General features: G+C 37.9%; 1 protein-coding gene across 1 annotated transcript in view; it reads right to left on the bottom strand.

Annotated features, from left to right (window-relative positions):
* tm7sf3 (transmembrane 7 superfamily member 3) overlaps positions 1-24,713 on the bottom strand; it is a 38,944-nt gene that overhangs the window by 10,022 nt on the left and 4,209 nt on the right. Inside the window, exons 3-8 of the mRNA XM_067428712.1 lie at positions 21,388-21,538; positions 20,482-20,602; positions 16,503-16,674; positions 9,426-9,603; positions 6,028-6,114; positions 2,591-2,671 (exon numbers count right to left, since the gene is read on the bottom strand). Of these exons, the coding sequence (XP_067284813.1) occupies positions 2,591-2,671; positions 6,028-6,114; positions 9,426-9,603; positions 16,503-16,674; positions 20,482-20,602; positions 21,388-21,538 (790 nt within the window). The remainder of the gene's footprint in view (positions 1-2,590; positions 2,672-6,027; positions 6,115-9,425; positions 9,604-16,502; positions 16,675-20,481; positions 20,603-21,387; positions 21,539-24,713) is intronic.

Below are 24,713 nucleotides of genomic sequence, written 5' to 3'. Positions count from 1 at the left end.
GATGCTTTCACTTGATGCAAACGTTTGTTTTGTGATTAAAATACATCAAATATTACCAAAACATCTGTCTTCCTGTGTGCAGAAATTTGTTTATGTAGCAGTGACAACAAAACGCGTGCGCGCATGCCTGTGATGCTCCGTGCGCACCGCGCGCCAACCCCATAGACTGTGGCCAACCCGCAAGCCTTGCACTTCTGAAAGTCTGAGGAGCCACTCGTGTTGCTACCATAGATATACATAATAAATAATATACTTAATTACATAATATACTTTATTATGTACATCTATGGTTGCTACTACTCTCCGGCGCCGCCATCTTTATTTTGAGTCTGACGAATCGACGCGCATATTTTGCGTCGACGTATTTTTTGCGTCGACGTCATCGTTGTCCCAGCCCTAGTCCCATCCGAATGTGCCATCCGGTAATCATTACGGACAATGTCAGTAAAGATTACCGAGACTTTTACCTTCTGGAAAAAGGTCTGGAAAAATGACCTCAGGTAATACTAATCCCGTTCGAATAGACCTGCTGTAAAAATGTACGGTAAATTCCCGTCTTTTCCTGTTTAAAAGTTGAAAAAAGCGCATTTTGCGAGCTTGGAGGCGCTTGAAGCATTCGGTTGCGTTGTAGGTGGTGGTGGTGTAGGTATTTTCCGCATATCATTTAAAGCAAAAAGAAGATCAAAAGCACTTATTAGAGGCTCAACACATTTTAGCTCTAGGAAAGTGTCTATTACTAACATAATCCAATCAGAATCGTTAGACTGGACCTAACTGTTTATTAAAACACACATATATATTGGAGACGGAGTTCAGACTGGCGCTCGGGTTGTGTGTTTGCTCACGTGATAAAGGTAACGTCATACGCACATGACGTCAAGGAGGTGTGTACAGCGAGTTACTCCTCCCACTTCTGCTAGTTTTACTGAGATGTCTTATCCCGTGCGAATTGGCCAATAATATTACAGACGTCCTGAGGTAAAATTACTCTACTCCCACGTCCCCATGTTAATCTAATCCAGTCCGAATAGGGCTTAATTCTCCAGTGATTCAGTGTGTGCACTGCAAAAATGCTCTTCTTATTTAGTATTTTTTTCTTGTTTCAAGTCCAAATATATCTAAATATTCTTAAATCAAGATGCATTTACTAAATAAGTCAAATTACTTAAGATATTTTTTCTTGTTTCCTGGGGAAAAATATCAAAATGGAGTTTTTGCTTAAAGGGGGGGTGAAACACTCAGTTTCAGTCAATCTCATGTCAATCTTGAGTACCTATAGAGTAGTATTGCATCCTTCATATCTCCGAAAAGTCTTTAGTTTTATTATATTTGTAAAAGAAATATGGGCTGTGCCGAGTCTTTCCGGAAAAAAACGAGTGCCTGGAGGCGTATTTGTCGAATGACGAATGTGCAAAGCGGTGACGTCCTCAAGCGTGGAGAAACCCATCGCTATCTCAGTTAATAGATATGATCCAGAATCTAATTCGGAGGCTGAAATAGAAACAGCAGCAGCAGGACGTCCGTCTCTGTGGTATGGACTGCATTTAGAGGCCTGTCAACATGACATGATTCGGTTTATGGACTATTGTATGTGACCAAACCTTAGTAGCAAGCAAAACGGTTTTGCATGTCAGACTAGTGTAACGTTATAAGTTACATAGAACAGCAATGGAGTCCGTAAGCGCATTTGAATGACGAAGCGCGCGATCGTGTCGTTTACTGATGTTTACTCACGCGACGATAGCCGACAGCACAGACATCTGAAGCGGTTTAACTCACCGGCTGCTTCCAAAGCAGGACCGAACCTTTATCGCTGGGACCGCTCCGTCAAAAACACACTTCTTGTAGTGTGGAGATCCACTTTGCGATGCGACTGAAGCATTTCTGCGTTCAAATCGGTTCAAATGCAGCGCTGCCTTCCTGGAAGTCACTTAATGTCAAAGTGGAGGAATGAAGTGGAGCGCGGCGCGGACTATAACCGACAGAAGTGTTCACGGGCGACTGGATCTGCAGCTGAGAGTGTGTATGGGCGTGCGTTTCCTCTCTCGCTCTAGTCACGCGCGCGCACCCTACCGGGAGAAGAGCCCGTACGGCCCATACAAGGACCTTCCGCTCTATTAACGTCAAGCCGACCCATACTCGAAAAAAACTCTCCGAAACTTGTGAGAAACCGGAAGGAGTATTTTTGACACAGAAATACTCCATCAAACGTCCAACATTAGTTTTTGAAACTTTGTCTATGTTTAGGATGGGAATCCAAGTCTTTAACAGTGGAAAGCTCAGTATGCATGAAACAGCATTTCACCGCCCCCCCCCACCGGTGAGAAAAATAATCTTATTTCTGTTTGGGACGGAAACAAGAATTCAATCAGAAACAAGATTATTTTTCTCACCCCATTGGCAGATCATTATGCTTGTTTTAAGCAAAAACTCTCTTCCTTTTGATTTTTTTTTCCAATAAAACAAGAAAAAATATCATGTTTTTGCTCATATAGTAAATGCATCTTGATTTTTTTAGATATTTAGACTGGAAACAAGACAAAATGACTAAGTAAGAGGAGCATTTTTTGCAGTGTGTGTAACAACTCACGGTCGTAGTCCAGCGTTGTGGTTCTGGTGATCAGGACAAAGAACAGAAACGCCACAAACCCGAAGCCCATACAGAACAGCTCTGAAAACACACAAATTGACATTTTTGACTATTTTCGTCAATCTCAATCAGTGTTATTTTAGTATCATTGAGATACTAATATAGTAGTTTAAATACTTTGAATAATAAGTTATATATTTGTTGTGTTAATTTTAAAGGTTTAGTAATATTGTTGTGTTTTTGTCTCTGTCTTTTTCTGTTTTTATGCATTTTATTTAATTTTATTTCACATGTTAATGCGGACACCATTTTTTAAATTTGTAGCCACGTTCCCTCGTTTTACTTAAGATTTTACTTATTAGTAATTAGTAAAATGTGCTAATGTATTAGCAAGTCATGGGAATTATTTGATAATTTATGGCCATGATATGAATATTTTTTCAGCTCTCCATAATTTTACTAGGGATGCACCGATATAATTCTTTTGTGCCGATACCGATTTTAACAAACAATTATTTCCCGATACCGATATTTGTCGATTGCTCTCTAACTTGATATTTTGTCATTAAAATCAATGATCAAGTTCAGAAAAAAAAAGAAAATATATATATATATACACACATTTACTTATAGCTACTAGCTAGTTTATTGCTGCATTCTCAAATAATTTCTAATGAACATAGACTGGATCCGTTTAACATTCAGCTTTACATAAGTACAACAGAATACATATGGCATAAACAGTGCTTTTTAGGTAACAGTTTTCAGGTAGAGAAATGAAGTAAACAAATGTTAAATAACACTGGATATTCGTCACTGTATAAATTAAATACATAATTTATTATTACATTGAGTCGTGGCTAAATTCTACTGTACAGCATTAATATATTTCTGTCACTATTACTTTGTTAAACTTAATTTTTATTTTGACGGGTTGCTGTGAAGACTTTAGACTGAGTGTGTGTGTGTGTGTGTGTGTGTGTGTGTGTGTGTGTTATGACGATAGATTTTGTTGAATGAAACAGTAATATGTTCATGAAGTGACTGGAGATCATGCATTCATGTCCTCATATATTGAGGCGGGAGAAGCTGAAAAACACTGACAGTTTCAGTGTGTGTGTGTGTGTGTTTGTGTGTGTGTGTGTGTGTGTTATGACGATAGATTTTGTCAAATGAAACGGTAATATGTTCATGAAGTGACTGGAGATCATGCATTCATGTCCTCATATATTGAGGCGGGAGAAGCTGAAAAACACTGCAAGTTTCAGTGTGTGTGTGTGTGTGTGTGTGTGTGTGTGTGTGTGTGTGTGTGTGTGTGTCTGTGTGTGTCTGTGTGTGTCTGTGTGTGTGTTATGCCGATAGATTTTGTCAAATGACACAGTAATATGCTCATGAAGTAACTGGAGATCATGCATTCATGTCCTCAAATATTGAGGCGGGAGAAGCTGAAAAACACTGCAAGTTTCAGTGTGTGTGTGTGTGTTTGTGTGTGTGTGTGTGTGTGTGTGGGTGTGTGATGACGATAGATTTTGTCGGATGAAACAGTAATATGTTCATGAAGTGACTGGAGATCATGCATTCATGTCCTCATATATTGAGGCGGGAGAAGCTGAAAAACACTGACAGTTTCAGTGTGTGTGTGTGTGTGTGTGTGTGTGTGTGTGTGTGTGTGTGTGTGTGTTATGACGATAGATTTTGTTGAATGAAATAGTAAGATGCTCATGAAGTGACTGAAGATCATGCATTCATGTCCTCATATATTGAGGCGGGAGAAGCTGAAAAACACTGACAGTTTCAGTGTGTGTGTGTGTGTGTGTGTGTGTGTGTGTGTGTGTGTGTTATGACGATAGATTTTGTCAAATGAAACAGTAATATGCTCATTAAGTGACTGGAGATCATGCATTCATGTCCTCATATATTGAGGCGGGAGAAGCTGAAAAACACTGACAGTTTCAGTGTGTGTGTGTGTGTGTGTGTGTGTGTGTGTGTGTGTGTGTGTGTGTGTGTGTGTGTGTGTGTGTGTTTTGCCGATAGATTTTGTCAAATGAAACAGTAATATGCTCATGAAGTGACTGGAGATCATGCATTCATGTCCTCATATATTGAGGCGGGAGAAGCTGAAAAACACTGCAAGTTTCAGTGTGTGTGTGTGTGTGTGTGTGTTATGACGATAGATTTTGTCAAATGAAACAGTAATATGCTCATGAAGTGACTGGAGATCATGCATTCATGTCCTCATATATTGAGGCGGGAGAAGCTGAAAAACGGAGGGTGAAAGCTTTCGAGTAATACCTAATGTGTGATATTAATAAAATATGTGATGGGGAAAAAGCAATAAAAAGTATATCCTATTGGTAAACTGATATTAGAGTCATGCTAACAGACCTATAATGAGAAATCAAATAGGGCTTTTAATGAAACTAAACTGCACACAGCTCGCTTAAAACCTTAACATATTATTTATCTTCACCCTAATACATGAACTCGTAACAAAGCACTAAAAGTTACATAAAACTCACAGAAGTAAAAACCAGCCATTTAATTCTAACGGAGAGCGTGTTGAAATGCCATAAACACTGAATGGACTGTTTGTTGAGCAAGAGGCCTTGACTAACATTACAAGTGGAGTAATGATGCATCTTATGACTCCTCTAAAAACATGCCATCCATTTACTTTACTTTATATCAGGGCTTTTCAAAGGATGAGGGACCCCATCCTGAAATTTAAAAGACATCTGTTTTTTAAAAACACCCAATTAATTCACACACACACAAAAAAAAACTATTATCTAATAAGTTGTTTTATTATATATCTTCTCTACTCACTATAAGAATGTTCTGTTAATTGCATCATTTATTTATTTAAATAAATGTTTTATTCATTTATATTAATCATTAATTTTTTTATGGTAATTTAACATTTAATCACTTATTTAGAAATAATTTATGTACATAATTTATTATATGTGTGTGTTTTTCTCAAAGTTTGCATATATATTTATTAATTGTATTATTATTATTTTTATATTTCACCATTTTAATGGCTTTTCCACATATATTTATTTGAATCTAATTTATTTATGTACTTTTTACATTTTGATCATATGTTAATTTACCATAAATAAATGATTGAAATCCAATTTATTTATTTACTTAATTTTATAATTATTTATTTTTGTGCATGTTTTATATGTTAATTTAACATTAAACCACTTTTCATTATATTCTTATGTTTTTACATTTTTTCCCTGTTTTTCTCTAGACTTTTCCACGGACCTCCGTCACTCACTTGCGACCCCTGCTATACATTAATGACTATAATATGCCAAACTTTGACTTTCCCAGACCTAAAATACTTGTGGTATATTTAGTAGATCAACAGATAAATAGCAGTAATAGGGTGTGTTTCGGAGAAATGAAAGAAAAACATCACTCACCACATTTGAAGAAGCGATGGCCCACAAAACACACAAACAGCCCAGCCAAACCGATCAAAGTGAAAAACACTTTAGTGGAAACTCTCCCTGCCAAAACGAGAGAAAACCGATTTGAGCTCTTCTCTCTTTCAATAAAATGCCATATAATTATATCACAACCATATGAAATCGTCAATCGATCAAAGACCCAAAGAACTTCACAATAAAAGCAACAAGTATACATTAAACACTCGAACATTCAATATATAAATACCAATTCATTAATAAAAACACATTTTTCACTATCATCCTTCCCTCAGGTTATTTTGACCCGAAACAAATAAAATACAAAATTGAGAGTTTATCAGAGTGATCCAAGACCCTTAGGACTTTTGGTTGAACTTGAACCACGAATACACACAAAAAATTGGCTGGATTCGAGAAGTTTTGTGGTTGAAATTTAAAAAGAGTAACAAATCCTTCCCTCGCGGGTCAATTTGACCCCCATAGGAATGAATGGAACGCTTCAGTACAGATAGAAAAACATAAAAATGCTAAACTACCAAAAAATTATTTTATTAAATGTCTACATGTGTATCTGAATGCATACTGAAGAGGAACTGACCCATGTGAATAGCTCATTTGCTCCATATAGAGCTGTAATGCTGCGTTCAAACAACACGCGAATGACGCGATTCGCGCGAGTGATTTACATGTTAAGTCAATGCAGAGACGCGAGTAGGCATTCTGCGGCGCGATTTGCGCGAGTGATTTACATGTTAAGTCAATGCAGAGACGCGAGTAGGCATTCTGCGGCGCGATTCGCGCGAATGGCGCGATTCACGCAAATCGCTCAAGTTGAAAAATCTGAACTTTAGCGGATATTCGCGCCGCGTTAACCAATGAGGAGCCTGCTTACTGCTGTCACGTGGTGAAGTGACAGAACCCATAGGGGAAACCCCGAGGCCAGAGTAATTTAAAAATACTACTGTATTGTGACACAAAATGTAGTTTTAATAGTTTTTCAGGCGAGAATGTAGTTGTTTAAAGCTCAAATATGTGATTTATTTATTAAGAGAGCTCCTATTTGAAAGTTTGATCTGGTGTTTTCGGAGGTGTGTGACCCAGGCGATCACCGGAGCTCAGCGCTCATCAACCCCGGCGAGAGCAGCCTTAACTCGGATAGTCCTTCTGCCGACTGCCGCTGCCTGGCAGAACCCCCTCCCATGACGCGAATTCGCGTCTGGTGTGTAGTGAATGTCACGCGCGAATGAAGCGAATGGATTCAAATTGTTCACGCGTCCAACTTTGCACGAATATCGCAATTTATTCGCGTCATTCGCGTGCGGTGTGAACGCAGCATTAGAGTCATGAAATAACTTACAGAGGGTATAATCGCTTCAAACACATGAATGCACAAAAAGTACTACTTGCGCGTTCGCACAAGACGCTCAATCTGTGTCTTTCGCACGAATTAGACGCACAAATGAGGCGAAATCACGTCCTAAACACCTGTGCAAAAATCATGCTATCTAATCAGCAGTTATATGCCACACCTGTGAGGTGGATGGATTATCTCGGCAAAGGAGAAGTGCTCACTAACACAGATTTGTGAACAATATTTGACAAAAATAGGCCTTTTGTGTGCAAAAGTCTTTGATCTTAGCTCATGAAAAATGGGGGCAAAAACTTTTTTTTAATTTTGTTCAGTTAAGGTGATTTCAGTACAACCCACGTTAAAGGCTTCAGATCATTTTGACCCGCGAGGGAAAGATTTGTTGCAAAGTGCGAGGGAAGGATGAGGGTTAAATACCCAGTCAATCCATAAACGTGTCACAGAAGCACGTTTGTTTAAAACAACAGTTGAAGGAGCCGACTTTACTTGTGTTATGAATAAAATAACGCAGCTAGGCCTGTCATGATAACAAATTTTGCTGGGCAATAAATTGGCGAAGAAATTGTTGCGATAAACGATAATATTGTCGTTCTCAGACCATTTTCATCTAAAATAATGATAATGGCATCATAATGCAGGTACATCTTTTCAAAGAACAATAAACTTTTATTTCTAAAGACTATTTAACACTGAAGACGGAAATTAAATATCCACAATAAATGAACAAAACAACCAAAAACAATAAAAGCGACGGACTCTCAGTGCACTTGAATAAATACCAAAAAATATTAATAAAATGGATGAAAACTGCAAAGAATGACTGTGTTTTAGGAGCATATTAGGGGCGGCACGGTTCACAAAACCCACGGTTCGGCTCGTATCACGGTTTTCGGTTCTGTATGGTTGTTGTTGTTTTTTTTCTTTTAATCGTTAACACTCCAGAAATTTACTTCAGCATATGATATATAGCCTTATTATACACAATTTAGGATACACTATTAAAAAAAAAATTGTTATATCATGTAATCATGCACAAACTTGACCATCTCTGAGGACAGCTAGGTGAGATTTTGATTCAGAGAAAGATGACATGCTTTTCATTTATTCGGCAAAAAAGCAGAATGTGTATTGCTATCTCTACAGGACCTTATGTGCCTTTAGCACACAAAGACTGAACTGAAGAATTAACTTGCGTTTATCAAATTGCCAACTTCAGTGTAGCTTTAAGCCTTGTTTATACTCGACGCGTCCACATGATCGCGAGGGTGTGCGCGGCAAAATGATGTCAACACGGAGTGCGCGAGACCCCATTTCTCTTGCCGCTGTGCATGGCAAATTTTGTAACTTTGCGTGCGGCTCCACAACCGAAGAGCCATGAGTTCAGGCGAATCTGGCCGAGTATGACGTCTCATCACGCCTCAGTCGGGTATAAACCTCCCCAAACGGACGAGGAGCGGGTTAAAAAGGAGAACTATAATGTGTGGCAAAATAGCACTTCTGAGAGTACTTCGACTCGGCACAGTAAAAAGTCCTGGCTGAAACATCTTCCCTCACATCTTCCCCTATTGACAGAAATGAGAGAGGGAGGGGGAGATTTTTCAGACGTGACTTTTTACTGTGCCGAGCCGAAGTACTCTCAGAAGTGCTATTCCACCACACATTATAGTTCTCCTATTTAATCCGCTTAGAAAAGCGCCACTTTTTATTTTTATGTCACCATACTAGGTCGTTCAACTATTGGTGTAACTGTATTTAAATAGGGAAACGTGGAGGTGTTTGGTCGTTTCTAACTTGATCTCTGTTTGGTACTATAGTGAATGAACTGGGCTTAGTGGGCTAAGCTAAATGCTATCAGATCGTCACCGCGCGTCAGAGCGATTAAGAGCACGCACTCAGATGAGAGAGGTGTGTGTCAACTCATCTTAGTTAAGAGAATAACATAGCTTAATATGAAAACGCGGTGAAGTATCCCTTTAACGCAGCACAAATTTAAAGTGATGCAGGGAGTCGTTGGTCTTCTGACCTAAATCTTTGCATCCGTCCAGCGTGGAGTTGAAGCTGCAGACGTAGGTGTGAGCGGGGATGTAAGAGGCCGACGTGTTTAGCGCCGGATCTCTCACAATCACAGAGAAAATCACACCCTGACCGGGCAAAGTGTTGAAGGTGAACTGCGTCCGTTCCTGAGAGGATAAAGACACCACCTAAGAGAGCAGATAAACGAATCAGTGACATTACATAATGCATTAAAGGGTTAGTGCACCCAAAAATTAAATTTATATCATTAATGACTCACCCTTATGTCGTTCCAGTGGGTTAATTAGAGTCTCTTGAAGCATCCGAAATACATTTGGGTCCAAAAATAACAAAAACTACGACTTTATTCAGCATTGGCTTCTCTTCCGGGTTTGTGTTCAATCCTCAAATTAAGATTCAAAAGGTCATGAATCAGCGATTTATTCATGATTCGGATCGCCAATGTCACGTGATTTCAGCAGTTTGACACGCGATCCGAATCATGAATCAATACGCTGATTCATAACCTTTTGAATCTTTATTTGAGGACTGAACACAAACCCAGAAGAGAAGCCAATGCTGAATAAAGTCGTAGTTTTTGTTATTTTTGGACCCAAATGTATTTCGGATGCTTCAAGAGACTCTAATTAACCCACTGATGTCTCATATGGACTACTGTGATGATGTTTTTATTCCCTTTCTGGACATGGACAGTATAGTGTGCATACACTTGCATACGCTCTCAGACTAAATATAAAATATCTTAAACTGTGTGTTAGGGCTGGACGATATGGCCAAAATTTATATCACGATATATTTCTTAATTTTGGTCGATACGATATAATTTCGATATCGATATGAACTATATAAAAGCTTTAGAAAAACTACCAAGAACTGCCACAAAGGATTTCTGTACCTACAAACTTCTGACAAATTAATTTGCCAAGTCTATGAAACCTCCTCCTATAAAACTATATAATATTTTAGAAATAAAAACGGTACAAATAAATTAATGTTCACCTTTTATTTGTATTTAGCCTTTATACGAACAAGAAATGTGAAATCACCATCAAATAAACATAAGACTCTCACTTCGCAGACGCAGTTTATTGAGCATTTTCTTTTAAGTTATAAATTTCAGTGAAGAACGATTCATAGCGCTATATTCTCCTTTTATGCAAAACTGTACCTTTATCTACTGATGCACAAAAAAATAAATAAAATTAGACTCAATTCAGTGGCCTATTTGTGCTCTGTTTGAGATGAGTGCACGCTGCTTTTTGCAAGGCTTTAAACAGGAGAAAATGATACATTTTCGTGAAGCCATGTCTGACCGTCTTTCACAAGCTTTGAAAGGTAATTTAAACGAGAATGAACGCATTGGTGTAAATACATGGCATTGTGTGCAAATGTGGAAAGTATTAAAACAGATGTGCCACTTGCCTCTTACATTAATAGTCTACATGGATTATTTGTAACGCTTGGCATCGTATTGTTAGACATTAGATTGATGCATCAATGTCGATGTATTGTTACACCCCTAGTCGGCACCTCTCCGGCACAAGTTTAATATCAGCCCCATTCGCACGGGATTCGTATTATCTGGGGACCTCTGGTGATTTGTAATAATTGCAGAGAATGTCTGTGATCTTAATCCCGTGCGAATCGGCCATGTAATTTGTAAAGTAAAAATTCCCCCGCAAATTAGCCTACCTACCATATTTCGCCGAACACCGAGGTCCTGTGATAATATTATTCCCGTGCGAATCGACATCTCTGTGATTTGGCCAGGATTAGGCGGATAGTATATACTTTTTGCAAGCTTTTTTTCTCCCTGTGAGCATTTCTATCTTTATCTTTCACGAAGAATAAAGTCTGCATTCATAATGCGCACCGTTCAGTCATTCCCGTGCAGCCGCGCCCACACGGATTATACTTTCACTTTAGAATGAGTATCAATTTGAGAGTAATCTGATTGAATGGTGTGTTTAACATTAACATCAACACTGTTCTTAATGAAAAACATAACAGAACAGTATAGTACAATGACAATCTTGTTTAAATAGGCGCTTTTACATTTAGTTTTGAAACTGAATCTTCCGCCGTATATTGTCAGCTTCCTACTCGTGATAAATGAAATCTGATTCCTGCCGCTGGTCTGAGCTCAGTTCATGGCGTCTGTTCGCTAACTGAACGAAATTATATTTATTTATTAGGCTACTGTAAAATAATCAAAACGATATCGATGCCTGTTTATGATTTCATACAGCTATCTATAACGAACATCATATCCGGGAGAAGTCAGTAAATTCGAGTAAAATCACAGGCTTTGCTTATCCCGTGCGAATGCGCCACGCAAAACTCAGATGTGGAGGAGTCATTTCTAAATCACAGAGGTCCCTAGATAATACTAATCCCGTGCGAATAGTGCTTTAGATAGACGAACCACTTCCACGCCACTAAAGAAAGTTAGTCTTTCTTCTCTTATCAACTATTTATTTCTCCTTACTTGTGGAAGCTCGTTCAGTCACATTTGTGTTGCGGTCAGGTAAACTCTCTTTGTAGCTAAAACGTGCCGCGTTGGATCTATCAGCCTACTACTGCTGCTGAGCACTGGCTGCGTGTCCGTGGTGTAGGCCTACGTCATCACGCAAGAAGCCAATCGTGTTCTGCTCTTTCTGATGGCATGCGCCCTGAACGTCAGTCATATCGAAATATCGGAAATGTGTTTAAAAATCATATCACCGTTATTGAAAAAAATTATATCGCGATATATATTGATATTGAATTATTGTCCAGCCCTACTGTGTGTGAAGATGAACGGAGGTCTTACGGGTGAGGAACGACATTAGGGAGAGGAGTTAATGACATTTCATTTTTGGGTGAACTAAACCTTTAACTAACAGTGACTCAATACATTTTACAGCAGCTATTAATAGAAATATTCATGTTACATGTTCACAGATACAAATTTTGATCTTTAAAATGTATTAGCAAATGTTGAGATAAACATTACCTAACTATTTTGTTTGTTAGTAAGTTAACTAATGTCAAATGACACCTAAAAGAAAAATGATAAGCTAAGAGTGTTTTCAGATCTGTAGATTATTAGCTTTGCTCCAAAACATGGACTTAAATTGTTACAATGTTGCATTGTGAGTCTCTTGCTCATTAAGGCTGCGTTTATTTGATCAAAAATACAGTAAAAATAGTCAAGTATTATTACTTTTTTTAATGTAAATGTCTATGTGAATATATTTTAATATGTAATTTATATCCTGTGATCAAAGCTGAGTTTATCATCATTACTCCAGTCTTCAGTGTCACATGATCCTTCACTAATCATTCTCAGATGAGGATTTGATGATCAACCCTTGTGCTGCATCATGGGCATTTTTGTCTTTTTCAGTTTATTTTTGTTGATCATTTTGTCAGTGTTAATGCTACCTACATACATTTTGGCACAGGTGTGCATTTGTATTGAACTTTTACTATATCACCCTCATTTCCGTTAACCCTTGTATGGTGTTCGGGTCTGTTGGATCCGTTTTCATTTTTTATCGAAAGAAAAATGATACGATTAATTATTTGTTCAAACTGAGACTCATTGGCCTTGGCTCATTTTCTGTGAGGAATATATATCAGAACACGTTTTCAATGACCACACACTGTACACCCCCCCTACACATTTATATTACACACAGGATGTTTGGGTCCACTGGACCCGGTGCTCATAAAAGTGTGGGAATTGTAGGTCCTGTGTACCTTTTCTCTGTCCTTCTCCTGTCAGGCCTGCTGTTAGTGTGTGTGTGTTCATGTATATCATTTATGAGGACACAAATGTGTATAATGACATGGGTATTACAACCTAAACATGGTTTATGACGACATCTGTGTCCTTACACTAAAACATACTAAATGGTGTTTTTGAAATGCAAAAAAATGCCAAAAGTTGTCTGTGATGGGTAGGTTTAGGGGTAGGGTTAGTGTAGCGTGATAGATTATACAGTTTGAGCATTAGAAAAACCAGTATGACTATGGAGAGTAACCATACACCACATATCTATGGAGCCAGAATGGTGACTTTAAAATTTGGCATCACAAATTAAAATTGTCATTGAAAACAAAAGCAGAACTGAAAAAGGAAACATTGGCATTGAAACATTTGCATTGGCATTGAAACAAGTATTGGCACTGAAAAAATAAAATTATTAAAATATTACAATCGTATTCTTTTATTGAATTGGGATTTATTTGTATTTTTCAATGACAATCTTCAGATTTTTTCTTCATGTCACTCTTTTTCAGTGACAGTTTTTTTTTACAATGTCAGTTTTTTTTCAATGTCACTGATTTTCAGTTTCAACTTTCTGTCACTGTTTTGGCGTGGAGAGGGGCGGGGTCTGAGGGGAGGGGTAAGTAGAGCAGTTTGCATATCATTGCATATAGGTATACTGAAGCCGTCACCAGCTCTGAAGCTGCATGACTAATGTCCAGTTTACCGGGAACTTCCAAGCCGCAAGTCTGTTTTTTTTTATCTGCCATTTACATGTTTATTCACGTGCAACCTGGCCGGTTTGCTTAACTTTTAACGGCCGTTATGCTGTCTCCCCCCCGACGTCAACTGAAACATGTAAATTACTAACGCCGTGTTGGCTAACTTAACTGTGGTTAATGCAGGGTCAAATATAAACACCGGTCACCATATGCACAGAATAAGGCTAAAAGTCCGGTTTGGCAAAAAAATAATTAACGTTAGGTGTCTGTCGAGTACATCACAACAGTGGCTAACAGTAACATAGCCTGTGACGTTAACACTGACATGATAATCAGCAGGGCGCCGGCTGTGTAACACTACTGACATCCCCAACCACACACACACACACACACACACACACACACAGGAGAGCCGCTAGTTCGGCTTAAACGCAGCGTTACACAGTAACTCCTAGGGCCGCGAATGTGCTTCTATCTGTATTTAATGGTGCTCATGTGACGGCACTGGATTCTGCGGTGCTGGTGTGATACTGCTGAACGTTTTGCGTTAGCACGTTTATGAGGTCTTGTGCAGCAGCACAACTAAATTAAATACAGATAAAAGCACACTCGCGGCCCTAGGAGTAACGTCTGTCTCCGGTGTGTGTGTGTGTGGTTGGGGATGTCAGTAGTGTAACTTACACAGCCGCATTAACCACAGTTAAGTTAGCCAACACGGCTAATGTTAGTAGGCTAATTTACATGTTCCAGTCGACGTCGGAAAAAACAAAACAGCATACCGGCCGTTAAAAGTTAACCAAGCCGGCCAGGTTGCACGAAAAAATATATAAATGGCAGATAAAAAATATAAAAAAAGACTTAAACTTGCGGCTTGGAAGTTCCCGGTAAACTGGACATTAGTCATGCAGCTTCAGAGCTGGTGACGGCTTCAGTATACCTATATGCAAATGATATGCAAACTACGCTCTACTTACCCCTCCCCTCAGACCCCGCCCCTCTCCACGCCAAAACAGTGACAGAAAGTTGAAACTGAAAATCAGTGACATTGAAAAAAAACTGACATTGTAAAAAAAAAACTGTCAATGAAAAAGAGTGACATGAAGAAAAAATCTGAAGATTGTCATTGAAAAATACAAATAAATCCAAATTCAATAAAAATACGATTGTAATATTTTAATAATTTTATTTTTTCTGTGCCAATACTTGTTTCAATGCCAATACAACTGTTTTCAATGCAAATGTTTCAATGTTAATGTTTCCTTTTTCAGTTCTGCTTTTGTTTTCAATGACAATTTTAATTTGTGATGCCAAATTTTAAAGTCACCATTCTGGCTCCATACATATCCAAGTGTGCGTGCATGAGTGTGTGTGTGCGTGTGTGAGAGAGAGATTGTGTGTAAGTGTGAGAGAGTAGCTACAATAATGAGTTTTGTTTCTACCCCTGCCGTTCCCACACGAGGTTGCAATTCTTACATGTCATCTAACAAATGTAAAGAGAAAATATTAACCATATATCCTGTTTATATTGCTTGTAATTGGGATGGAGTAAATATTTGAGTATTTTAACATAACATTTTAGATTGAGTTGAATTAAAAACCCCAAAATGCAGCGGGTCCACCAGACCCAAGAACACTGGCTGAGTAACAAAAATATGAACACCACATAAGGGTTAAAAAATATATTTTGTACTAGGTACACAAAACACTTCCTCTCGTTACCTTTTGGACAAAAAAGTCCCCTTTGAAACCCAATTGTTATTCCCATTTAACTGTAAAATGATGCATTTTTGTTAATAGGCTTTCTTCAAAATATTGACAAGATGGTGCCATTTTCTCAGGTTTGGCCTATGGAGCAATACTCACTTTATTCCCGGTTTCTGTGTCTGCATATTATAAAGCCGATTGGATAAATTATGCAGCTATAACTGTGTGTGCATGTTAGTATGGATGTCAGTCACAAATCCAGCCGCTGTGTGTCCCATTGGAGTTTTACTGGCATCTAATGGGGAAAAGTTAGCACTGTGCCCAAACAAACTCTCATTTTTCGACATAACCTCAAATTTGAAACAGCCTTTTTAGATTTATGGCTTTGGTTTTCTAGCATTTTTAGAGTTCAACATGTTTCATAAAATATATATTTAATATAAAATATTATTCTTAAATAATTTTCATAAACTTTTTTTTGGTTTCACTTTTTTAACTTTTTTGACTTCAATAATCTGCCAATAATCTTCTTTAAAATGAGACCAAACTGAAGTCTGTGCTCCCAATATTATTATTTTTTACGACAGTTTTTTGACATGGACATTTTTGTCCTCTATAGACCTATGTGTAACTTCTTTAAACTGATGCACAAGGGTTAAGAAACATTTCTGATTATCATCAGTGTTGAAAACAGTTGACAAGCATGACTGGAATGTTCATATATTAATAAACGGACCAGGCTGCTGAAAACAAACGCTTTAAATGAGCCAAGTGTAAAAAAAAAACATAACAGAAAGTTGTAAGAAGGAACAGAGAGAGAGAGAGATAAAGAGAGAGAGAGAGAGAGAGAGAGAGAGAGAGAGAGAGAGAGAGAGAGGTCACACACTTTTCTGCTGTTGTCCTTCAGATTCTCCACATTGGCCACTCTCTCCATACCGCTGATCAGACTCTGCTCTGATAGGTCGCCTTCCGGCAGGAAGTATTGATACACCTCATAAACCAGACGCCAACGAGTATTAGAGCCTGTGTTCACGTCACACACTGGAGGAATTTCCCCTCTGAAAAAAACAAACATAATTTAGATTTTTTGCAACAATATTGCAGCATATTTTAGATGATTTATCCTTGTAATCTTAAAGCCCCACTGAAGTGCCTTGAAATGCGCGGCATTATTCAATGTGTCGACGTAATTTCCCCTGAAACGGCTCCAGCTGTTAGCAGCTCCTCCCCTTTTTTGAAACAGCCAATAGCGTTTTGTTAATATACAGTGTGACTAGAGCGCAAGAGCGGACCTCTCTCTGTTTGGTAAAGCCAGTTTCCTCTAACACTGTTTATCATCATAATCTCCTCCATATCGCTCTGAATTGCAGCATTCTGTGCAGAATTCAAACGGGTCGATATGTTTGTTGTTTGAGCCGACTCACACATATGATCCGCGCTGCGCTCTCGTGTCTGTAGTCTAAATTTAGACCAGAGCCGTTGGGGTGTGTGTGTGTGTGTGAAACTAACGTGAAAACAGACTTTATTCGCCTCAAATGAAAGCATATTTACACTGAATCGTGTCCTATCACATATATAGTGTGCTATGTGCCTTTCACCATGTAGAAATGAGTAAATGTGTGTTAACAACTGACCGATTTCAGCCACAGTTTCAGCAGTGTAAGGCTTTAGATTCTAGAGCGCATTCTGATTGGACAGAAGATTTGACGAGAAAGTGAAGTCTGCGATGATGTCACCAAAATCTGAGATTCGTTTTAAAGGAAGTGGGAGACTGTAAATTTTGAATGCTTATATCTCCTAAATGCAAATTTTGTCATAGTTTTGGAACACACCAGCTTATTCATAACTTTAAGGCTAACACAGTCATACTAAAAGCTAAGCAACTTAAACTTTGATTTCAGTGTGCCTTTAAATCAGAATAACTTCCTCTCCCTCTTCTCTGATGACGAGGGCGGAGCAACCTGTCACTCACATGAGATCAGCCAATAGCAAACCACAACCGTATAATCAATCAAGCCCCGCCCTAGATTTGTTCTTGTTTGTGAAGCGTTTCACTAGGATATATGACAATATAAAAGAAAAGACTAGCGCAGTTCGTGTTTAATGCCTACTTAAACAGAGTTGTTTGTGTTTTATGTTAGCATCCATTGATTTTAATTTGAGCTTTTCTGCGTTAATTTCTTTTTCAGGCTTTAAAATCCTCAGGATGTGAAGTTCTCTCAATTTACAATGACCGAAGACATTAATTATTACACATCCCTATCCTACGAGATGACGCTTTTCTTAATTATTCACAGTGGAGCGTGTTGCTTTCCAGTGGTGGAGGCTTTGAACCATGAGATCACGTACAGTAGATGCAATCATGGTCTACGTGTTACTTCTATAGATAGAAAAACATGATCAATCCATCTTTTGAGGTCACGGATAAAACAGATCAAACATCTTGTAATAACACCCCTAAATGGCTCTTAAAAGTTATGAAAAATGCAACTAAATGTGGAGTACAAATGCACGTCTTTTTTTGCATTAAATCATGGTTCTCACAGGATATGCATGCATTTGTGTAACAAACATAAAACTTGCTTAAAAAACAATGTATTCATTTAGCTGCATGCAGTGGCAGAGGGCTCCAGACGAGCATTTGAGAGAACTGGCGCTAGAGGAAAATTTATCATAACGGTAATTTAATTGTAAAATTACTACAGGGTATATACAGCAATCCTTAAGTTAAATTTACTACTTTTTAATACCTTTTTTACTACCTTCAGAATATTTTTTAAAACCATCACAACACTGAATTGCAAGTGTTAATCAGCGACCTTTCTATTATTTACACAGATTTTGACATATATAACACAAAAAAAGAATAGATTTAGAATCGACACCAGGAGGAAATCTGTTATAAGTTAATAAGGAGGTTATAAGTTATTATTCTGACACAGTAAAATACATCTCAACATTCACGAAGGTTGGTTAAGGAGAAGCATTACTGCATACACATTTGATTTCAATTAATAATTGGTAATTCAGCAATTAAATTATTTAGTGTTTTTTTTCCAACAACAAAACCTGAGCCAAATATTACATTTCTATAACTGTGATAAGTTGTTGAATTTAACAAAATACAAAAAAAGTGCTGTCAATCGATTAAAAACTTTAACTAGATTAATCACAATTAAAAAAAAGAAATGTTTTTGTACATTTTAATATATTTTTTAATATAATAATTTCACAGTTAATTAAATTAATGTAGAAACAACATCAAGACAGAATATTTTAAATACTTGTTTAAATGGCATCTTTTTATGAATGAAGGCCAGTATTACTGATATTAATACAGCTACTGATTTTTTTTAATTTTTTAACATTTATTATTAGGCTTCAAAAATATAACAGTTTTTAATTTAAGTAAACTTAAAACAATGCTAACATAAACCCATAATAAATGTCATGTTTACTCCTGCCCTTCCTGTCTTAACAGTTAGGAAATATACATAAATGTAATAAAGTTATCAAAGTTATCTGCAGTCTGCACTGCATAAACTATAAATTAAATAGTTAATCCTTATTAAAGCTACCAAAGGTATTTAGTCAAGCGCAGCGAGTCCCTTTCTCTGTTCCCTTTGTTCTTTAACTTTACTGACAGGAAGCTTTATTGGCTGCTGTCCCTTTAAGAGCAGACAGACACGTGGATCTCACTGTTTATATAGGGCGCGTCTCAATCAGCTCCCTAGTTCACTAGTCAGGGCACTGATCAGGGAGTCAGCCCATTGACTTGTCCTGATCAGTGCCCTGACTAGTGAACTAGGGAGCTGATTGAGACGCAGGGATACTGTCTATGGATCGCGCCTCATTCTCTCAAAAGTTTTTTTGTTCATTTTAGACTTCATATAAATCGTTTAGGATTGCTCTTATGAGGATAGTCGTTGAAGATGTGCCTTGAAGCAAGTCTAAAATAAAACATAAGCCAGCCCCTTCTGTTGAGAGCGCAGTGTTCTGAGATGATGCCGAACGACCGCTGAATATGACGTCAGCATCAAACATACGTTGAGACGGAGACGAAAGATCTTTGATTATGTGCCCAGATATGCTAAAGCCCATATTTAAACCAACTAACGCGAACGCAGATAGAATTTCAATCAGAATAGGACACCTGATAGTCTGAAAAAATAATACCTCTGAGACCACATTTAACACTTTTAATGGCCTTAAATTTGACAATTTTGATTTATCACTTTTTAATACTTTTTAAAACCCCGCGGACACCCTGTACTATGGTTTTGCTTTGTTTTGTTAAGTGCAGTTGCTTATTTTATTAAATGTTTATTGGAAATTTAACAGGAAAGCACTGAGCTGGAATTGATTTGCAGATAAATGAACTTTTATTAACAACAGTAATGTGCAAAAACAAAAATGTTAAATATTCTACTCTTATTAAATGTATTATTTAGGGGTGTCCCCGACTAAGGATTTACACATTCGAATCAGAATTTTCCAATCACTCTATGGTCGACCGATAGTCCAATCATCTGTGTGTGTGTAAACCATAAACTGGAAAAAAATAAACGGTATAAACGGGTTGGGAAGGGCAGGACACTAGTCAGCAGGAGGCTAAGACTATCTTAATTTTACTTTACACACGGCACACAACCACCACTTTTAATAACCAGTGCGACCTCTAACAACATTTAGCCACACCAGCAGGAAAAAAGTTTGCAAAATGTCACCACCTGGTCGCATTTTGGAGCCCCGATGTTAATTTGCAGTGTGCATTTATGGGAAACTGATGCACTTTTGTAGCATTTTTAACTAACCAGTGCTGAAATAATGCCCTGCTAAGCTCATAACTATTACATTTCTCTCACCTTTCATACCCGATGTTAGCAGGTGCAAAGGTAATCGTGGTCTCAAACAGGTTGTATTGCAGGTAGATGTTTGGATCATTCTCCAGCGCAAATACCTGATTACATGCTCCTGGAACGGGATCTGCACACAAGATATTCCACACACACACACACTGAGTATTCTACATCACAGTTAATAGTGTGTTTAAGTACAACTCCGGTGAGAAATGACCCTAGGGGTGATTAACAGATGGTTACCGAGTAGATCGTTCTCTGGGATGTTTTTTCATGAAATCGAATGTAAAGAGTTTTATCTCTAAAAACAGATTAGCTTAAAACGCTTGTCTATGGGGCACAGAGTAAGTAAAATTAAATCACTAGTTAAAACCACTAACAACACTTTGTAAGAGTACAAACAGTTTAATAAGAAGATACTTTATAAAGACAGTACGTTGCGCATTTACAGACGGCGGCCATCTTGGAAAACAGTCTCGACGAGTCGAGCCACGAAATGAATAAAAATATCCAAGTAATTCGATTTCACAAACTTAATTCCTATCGATCAGCTCACTTAGCACAGCGTTCGTGGCTCGACTCGTCAAGACTGTTTTCCAAGATGGCCGCAGTCTGTAAACGTGTAATGAACTGTCTTTATAAAGCATCTTCTTATTAAACTGTTTGTACTCTTACAAAGATCTCAATGCTTCGGTTTGCATGTAGGGATTATGCTGTCGTGTTAGTGTGAGGCTATTTTGAGCCTTGTTAGTGGTATTAACTAGCGATTTAATTTGACTTACTCTGTGCCCCATAGACAAGCGTTAAAAGCTAATCTGTTTTTAGAGATAAAACTCTTTACATTCGATTGGTCATTTTTCACCGGTGTTGTCCTTTAATGAGAGTGTGCAGGTGAAGTGTTAGTTCTCTAACCAGTGCTGGTGTATGGCAAAATCACACCGATTCCGGCTGCGCTGCTCCCGTCGGGTGTTTTCAGGAACCAGGAGAGAGAAGTCTGGCTCGGTGTCAGAGTAGACAACAGTCCAGCATCCACTGCAGTGACCGAGAAACCATAAAGAGGGACCTGACAAATACACACAAAAACACCAAAACATAAATATGCACTCTATATATGGAAGTAACAATATAAACCATAACCGATTATAATGTTACTGATGTCACATATTATGTTATCTGTCACGGATGTGCTTTGTCGTGGTAGCATACAGGCAGTGTTACTTTGAAAAAGTAATCTGATTACTGATTACTCCTTTAAAAAGTAACTTAGTTACTTTACAGTTACTTGATTTTCAAAGTAACTAAGTAAGATTACTAGTTACATTCAGCAGTTTCCGACAACACCGCCGCTGCCTCAACATAAATGACAAACGTTTTTGCCAACACTCACTTTATGGGAAGTGCATTTTTAACAGTAACGTCAACAATGTATCTCCTGACATTTTAAGTTGAAATTAAAAAATATTTCCTGAAAAAAACACTCGCCGAGATGCAAGAAGAAAGCAAAAATATATTTTTTACTAAGGAAAATGACTAAAATAGTAACTCACAGTGACTTGGATAAATTACTTTAATCTGATTACTGGTTTGGGAATAGTAACGCGTTAGATTAATCGTTACTGGAAAAAGTAGTCCAGTATTTATTTTTATAGTCTCCAGTTTACTTTATCTCACTTATTTTATTTCACATCTCTTATTTCTTTTACTTGATTTATTCATAATTCTACATATGTATATATATAGCACCTTATCCTATTCCTATTTTATCCTATCCCTATTTTATAATTTATTGTGCTTTTTTTTGTTAATTGTTATTTGCTGTCCATGGAGCGGACCTGTTTACATTTCACTGCCGGTTGTATTCTGTATAACTGTGTATGTGACAAATAAAACTCTTGAACTTGAACTTGAAAAGTAGTCAGATTACAGTAACGCGCATCACTGCATACAGGGAGAGGGAGGCCAGAGAGTGAGAGTGATTAAAAATGATCGAACTACTTTAAAAGCCACATCTGGGCACTTTTCGGCTTTTATGAACAACCTGGTAAGCACAACCTGGAGAACACACACACACACACACACGCTGCGTGTCATCAAAGCTATGGTTTATTAAAACGATTTCATTTACACATGGGCACATAAACGTGTCTACGCAAAACAGATATAAATCCGATCCCACACTCAGAGCCGGCCCTAGACCTTTGGGGGCCCTAAGCAAAATTTGGTTGGAGGCCCTTTTGACCGTTTTAAGTAAGGCCTAAAGAAATGCAATGACTACCTTATAACTATACTGTACATATATCTACTATGTTACTTTAAAATTTTGTAGTCTATTAAATTATGTTTTAATTATTCTATGTATAGCCTACTGTATGATAATTATCTTTTTTTACGCTGCTGGTCCTGAGTACGTATTTCGTTCTTATGTGGCAACATGTACAGAATGTCAATAAAAGACCATGAGTTTCTTGAGTTGAGTTCCATGTTTGATGTCTAACAGGAAAATTATGATACCACTGAGCTGAATGGCAGTGCAGTCCAATGAACACACACGGATGAACTTGCTGAATAAAAAGACTGATAAAGTGATTTTCACTGACCATCAAAGAAACATTTTTAAATGGCACCAGAGTTTAAAAGGCAAAAACAGCACACGATAACAAATTTTGCTGGACAATAAATTGGCCAAGAAATTATTGCGATAATATGCGATAAATTATAATATTTTTCGTTCTAAACCCATTTTCATCTAAAATAATGATAATGGCATAATAATGCAGGTACACCTTTTTTAAAGATCAATAAACTTTTATTTCTAAAGACTATTTAACACTGATAATGGAAAACATTTTAAATATCCACAATAAATTAACAAAACAACCAAAAAACAAGAAAAGCAATGGACTCTCAGTCTGTTAACAAAAAATACACTTGAATAAATACCAAAAGCAATAAATAAAATGGATGAAAACTGCTTTAGGTACACATTAGGGGTGGCACGGTTCACCAAAGCCACGGTTCGGTTCGTATCACGGCTTAAGGGTCACGGTTTTTAAGTTCTGTACGGTTGTTGTTGTTGTTTTTACTTTTACTTGTTAACACTCCAGAAATGTACTTCAGCATAATATGATATATAGCTTACTTATCCACAATTCAGGATACAGTATTAACACAATTGTTATATCATGTAATCATGCACAATCTGAACTTGACCATCTCTGAGGAAAGCTAGGTGAGATTTTGATACAGCAAGAGAAAGACATTGATGACATGCTTTCATTTATTTGGCAAAAAAAAAGGAGAATGTGTATTGCTATCTCTACAGGAACTTATGTGCCTTTTTTAGACACAAATATTGAACTGAAGAATAAACTTGCATTTATCAAACGGCCAACTTCAGTGTAGCTTTAAGCCTTTTTTATACTTGACGCGTCCGCACGAGCGCGGCAAAAATTGCGTCAACGAGGAGTGCGCGAGACCCAATTTCGCTTGGCGGTGTGCACGTCAAATTTTGTAACTTTGCGTGCGGCTCCCAAGGGGGTAATCTAGCGCTCGGAACGCGTTCCACCCCTAGGGGCTGCCATTGCTAACCAAGCCATCACCTGCTGTTAGCATCCCATTGACTCCCATTCATTCTTGAGTCACTTTGACAGTGAATAACTTTACATCTGAGACGTTTAAAGACTCCATTTGTCCATTGTTTATTTCTAAAGAAACACGACAATGTATAAAAGGCTCCGTTACCTTGTATCTTACACTATCGCCCCGTAGAAGCTGTTTTTGTAAAAATAGGCTAACTATTGCGTCATAACCAACGCGACTCTGTCGCACAGTTGAGAAATTACCGTATAGACCTGAGGAGACGCTCGCAGACAATCTTTACTGTCTATGAGACAGTCGGGGGGACGTGGAGACAAAGTCTGATAAAGTCAAGGGGGAAGAATGGGGAGAAGCCCATAGTGAGCCAAAAGCAACGGGAGAAAATATTTAAACAACGTGATTCAGATTTCACTTTCCACAACTACTAGAAGACCTACAGCTGTCAGACAGGAGGCTCACGTCACATCTACGTCCTCAAGCTCAGTCTGAACCTGCGCAGTTCGCTCAGCCATCAGGAAGTGAGTGCTCCTATACTGACATCACTTAACGCCGTAGAAGTCAATGGGATAGCTCTGTCCATTTCTTTTAGTGTCTATGGCGGCTCCGCAACCGAAGAAGCTCGAGGCGAATCTGGCCGAGCG

This window comes from Pseudorasbora parva, chromosome 20 (assembly GCF_024679245.1).
Source record: "Pseudorasbora parva isolate DD20220531a chromosome 20, ASM2467924v1, whole genome shotgun sequence".
Taxonomy (NCBI): Eukaryota; Metazoa; Chordata; class Actinopteri; order Cypriniformes; family Gobionidae; genus Pseudorasbora; species Pseudorasbora parva.
Note: the sequence above shows the minus strand (reverse complement) of the source record. Positions and strands in the feature narration are given on the sequence as shown.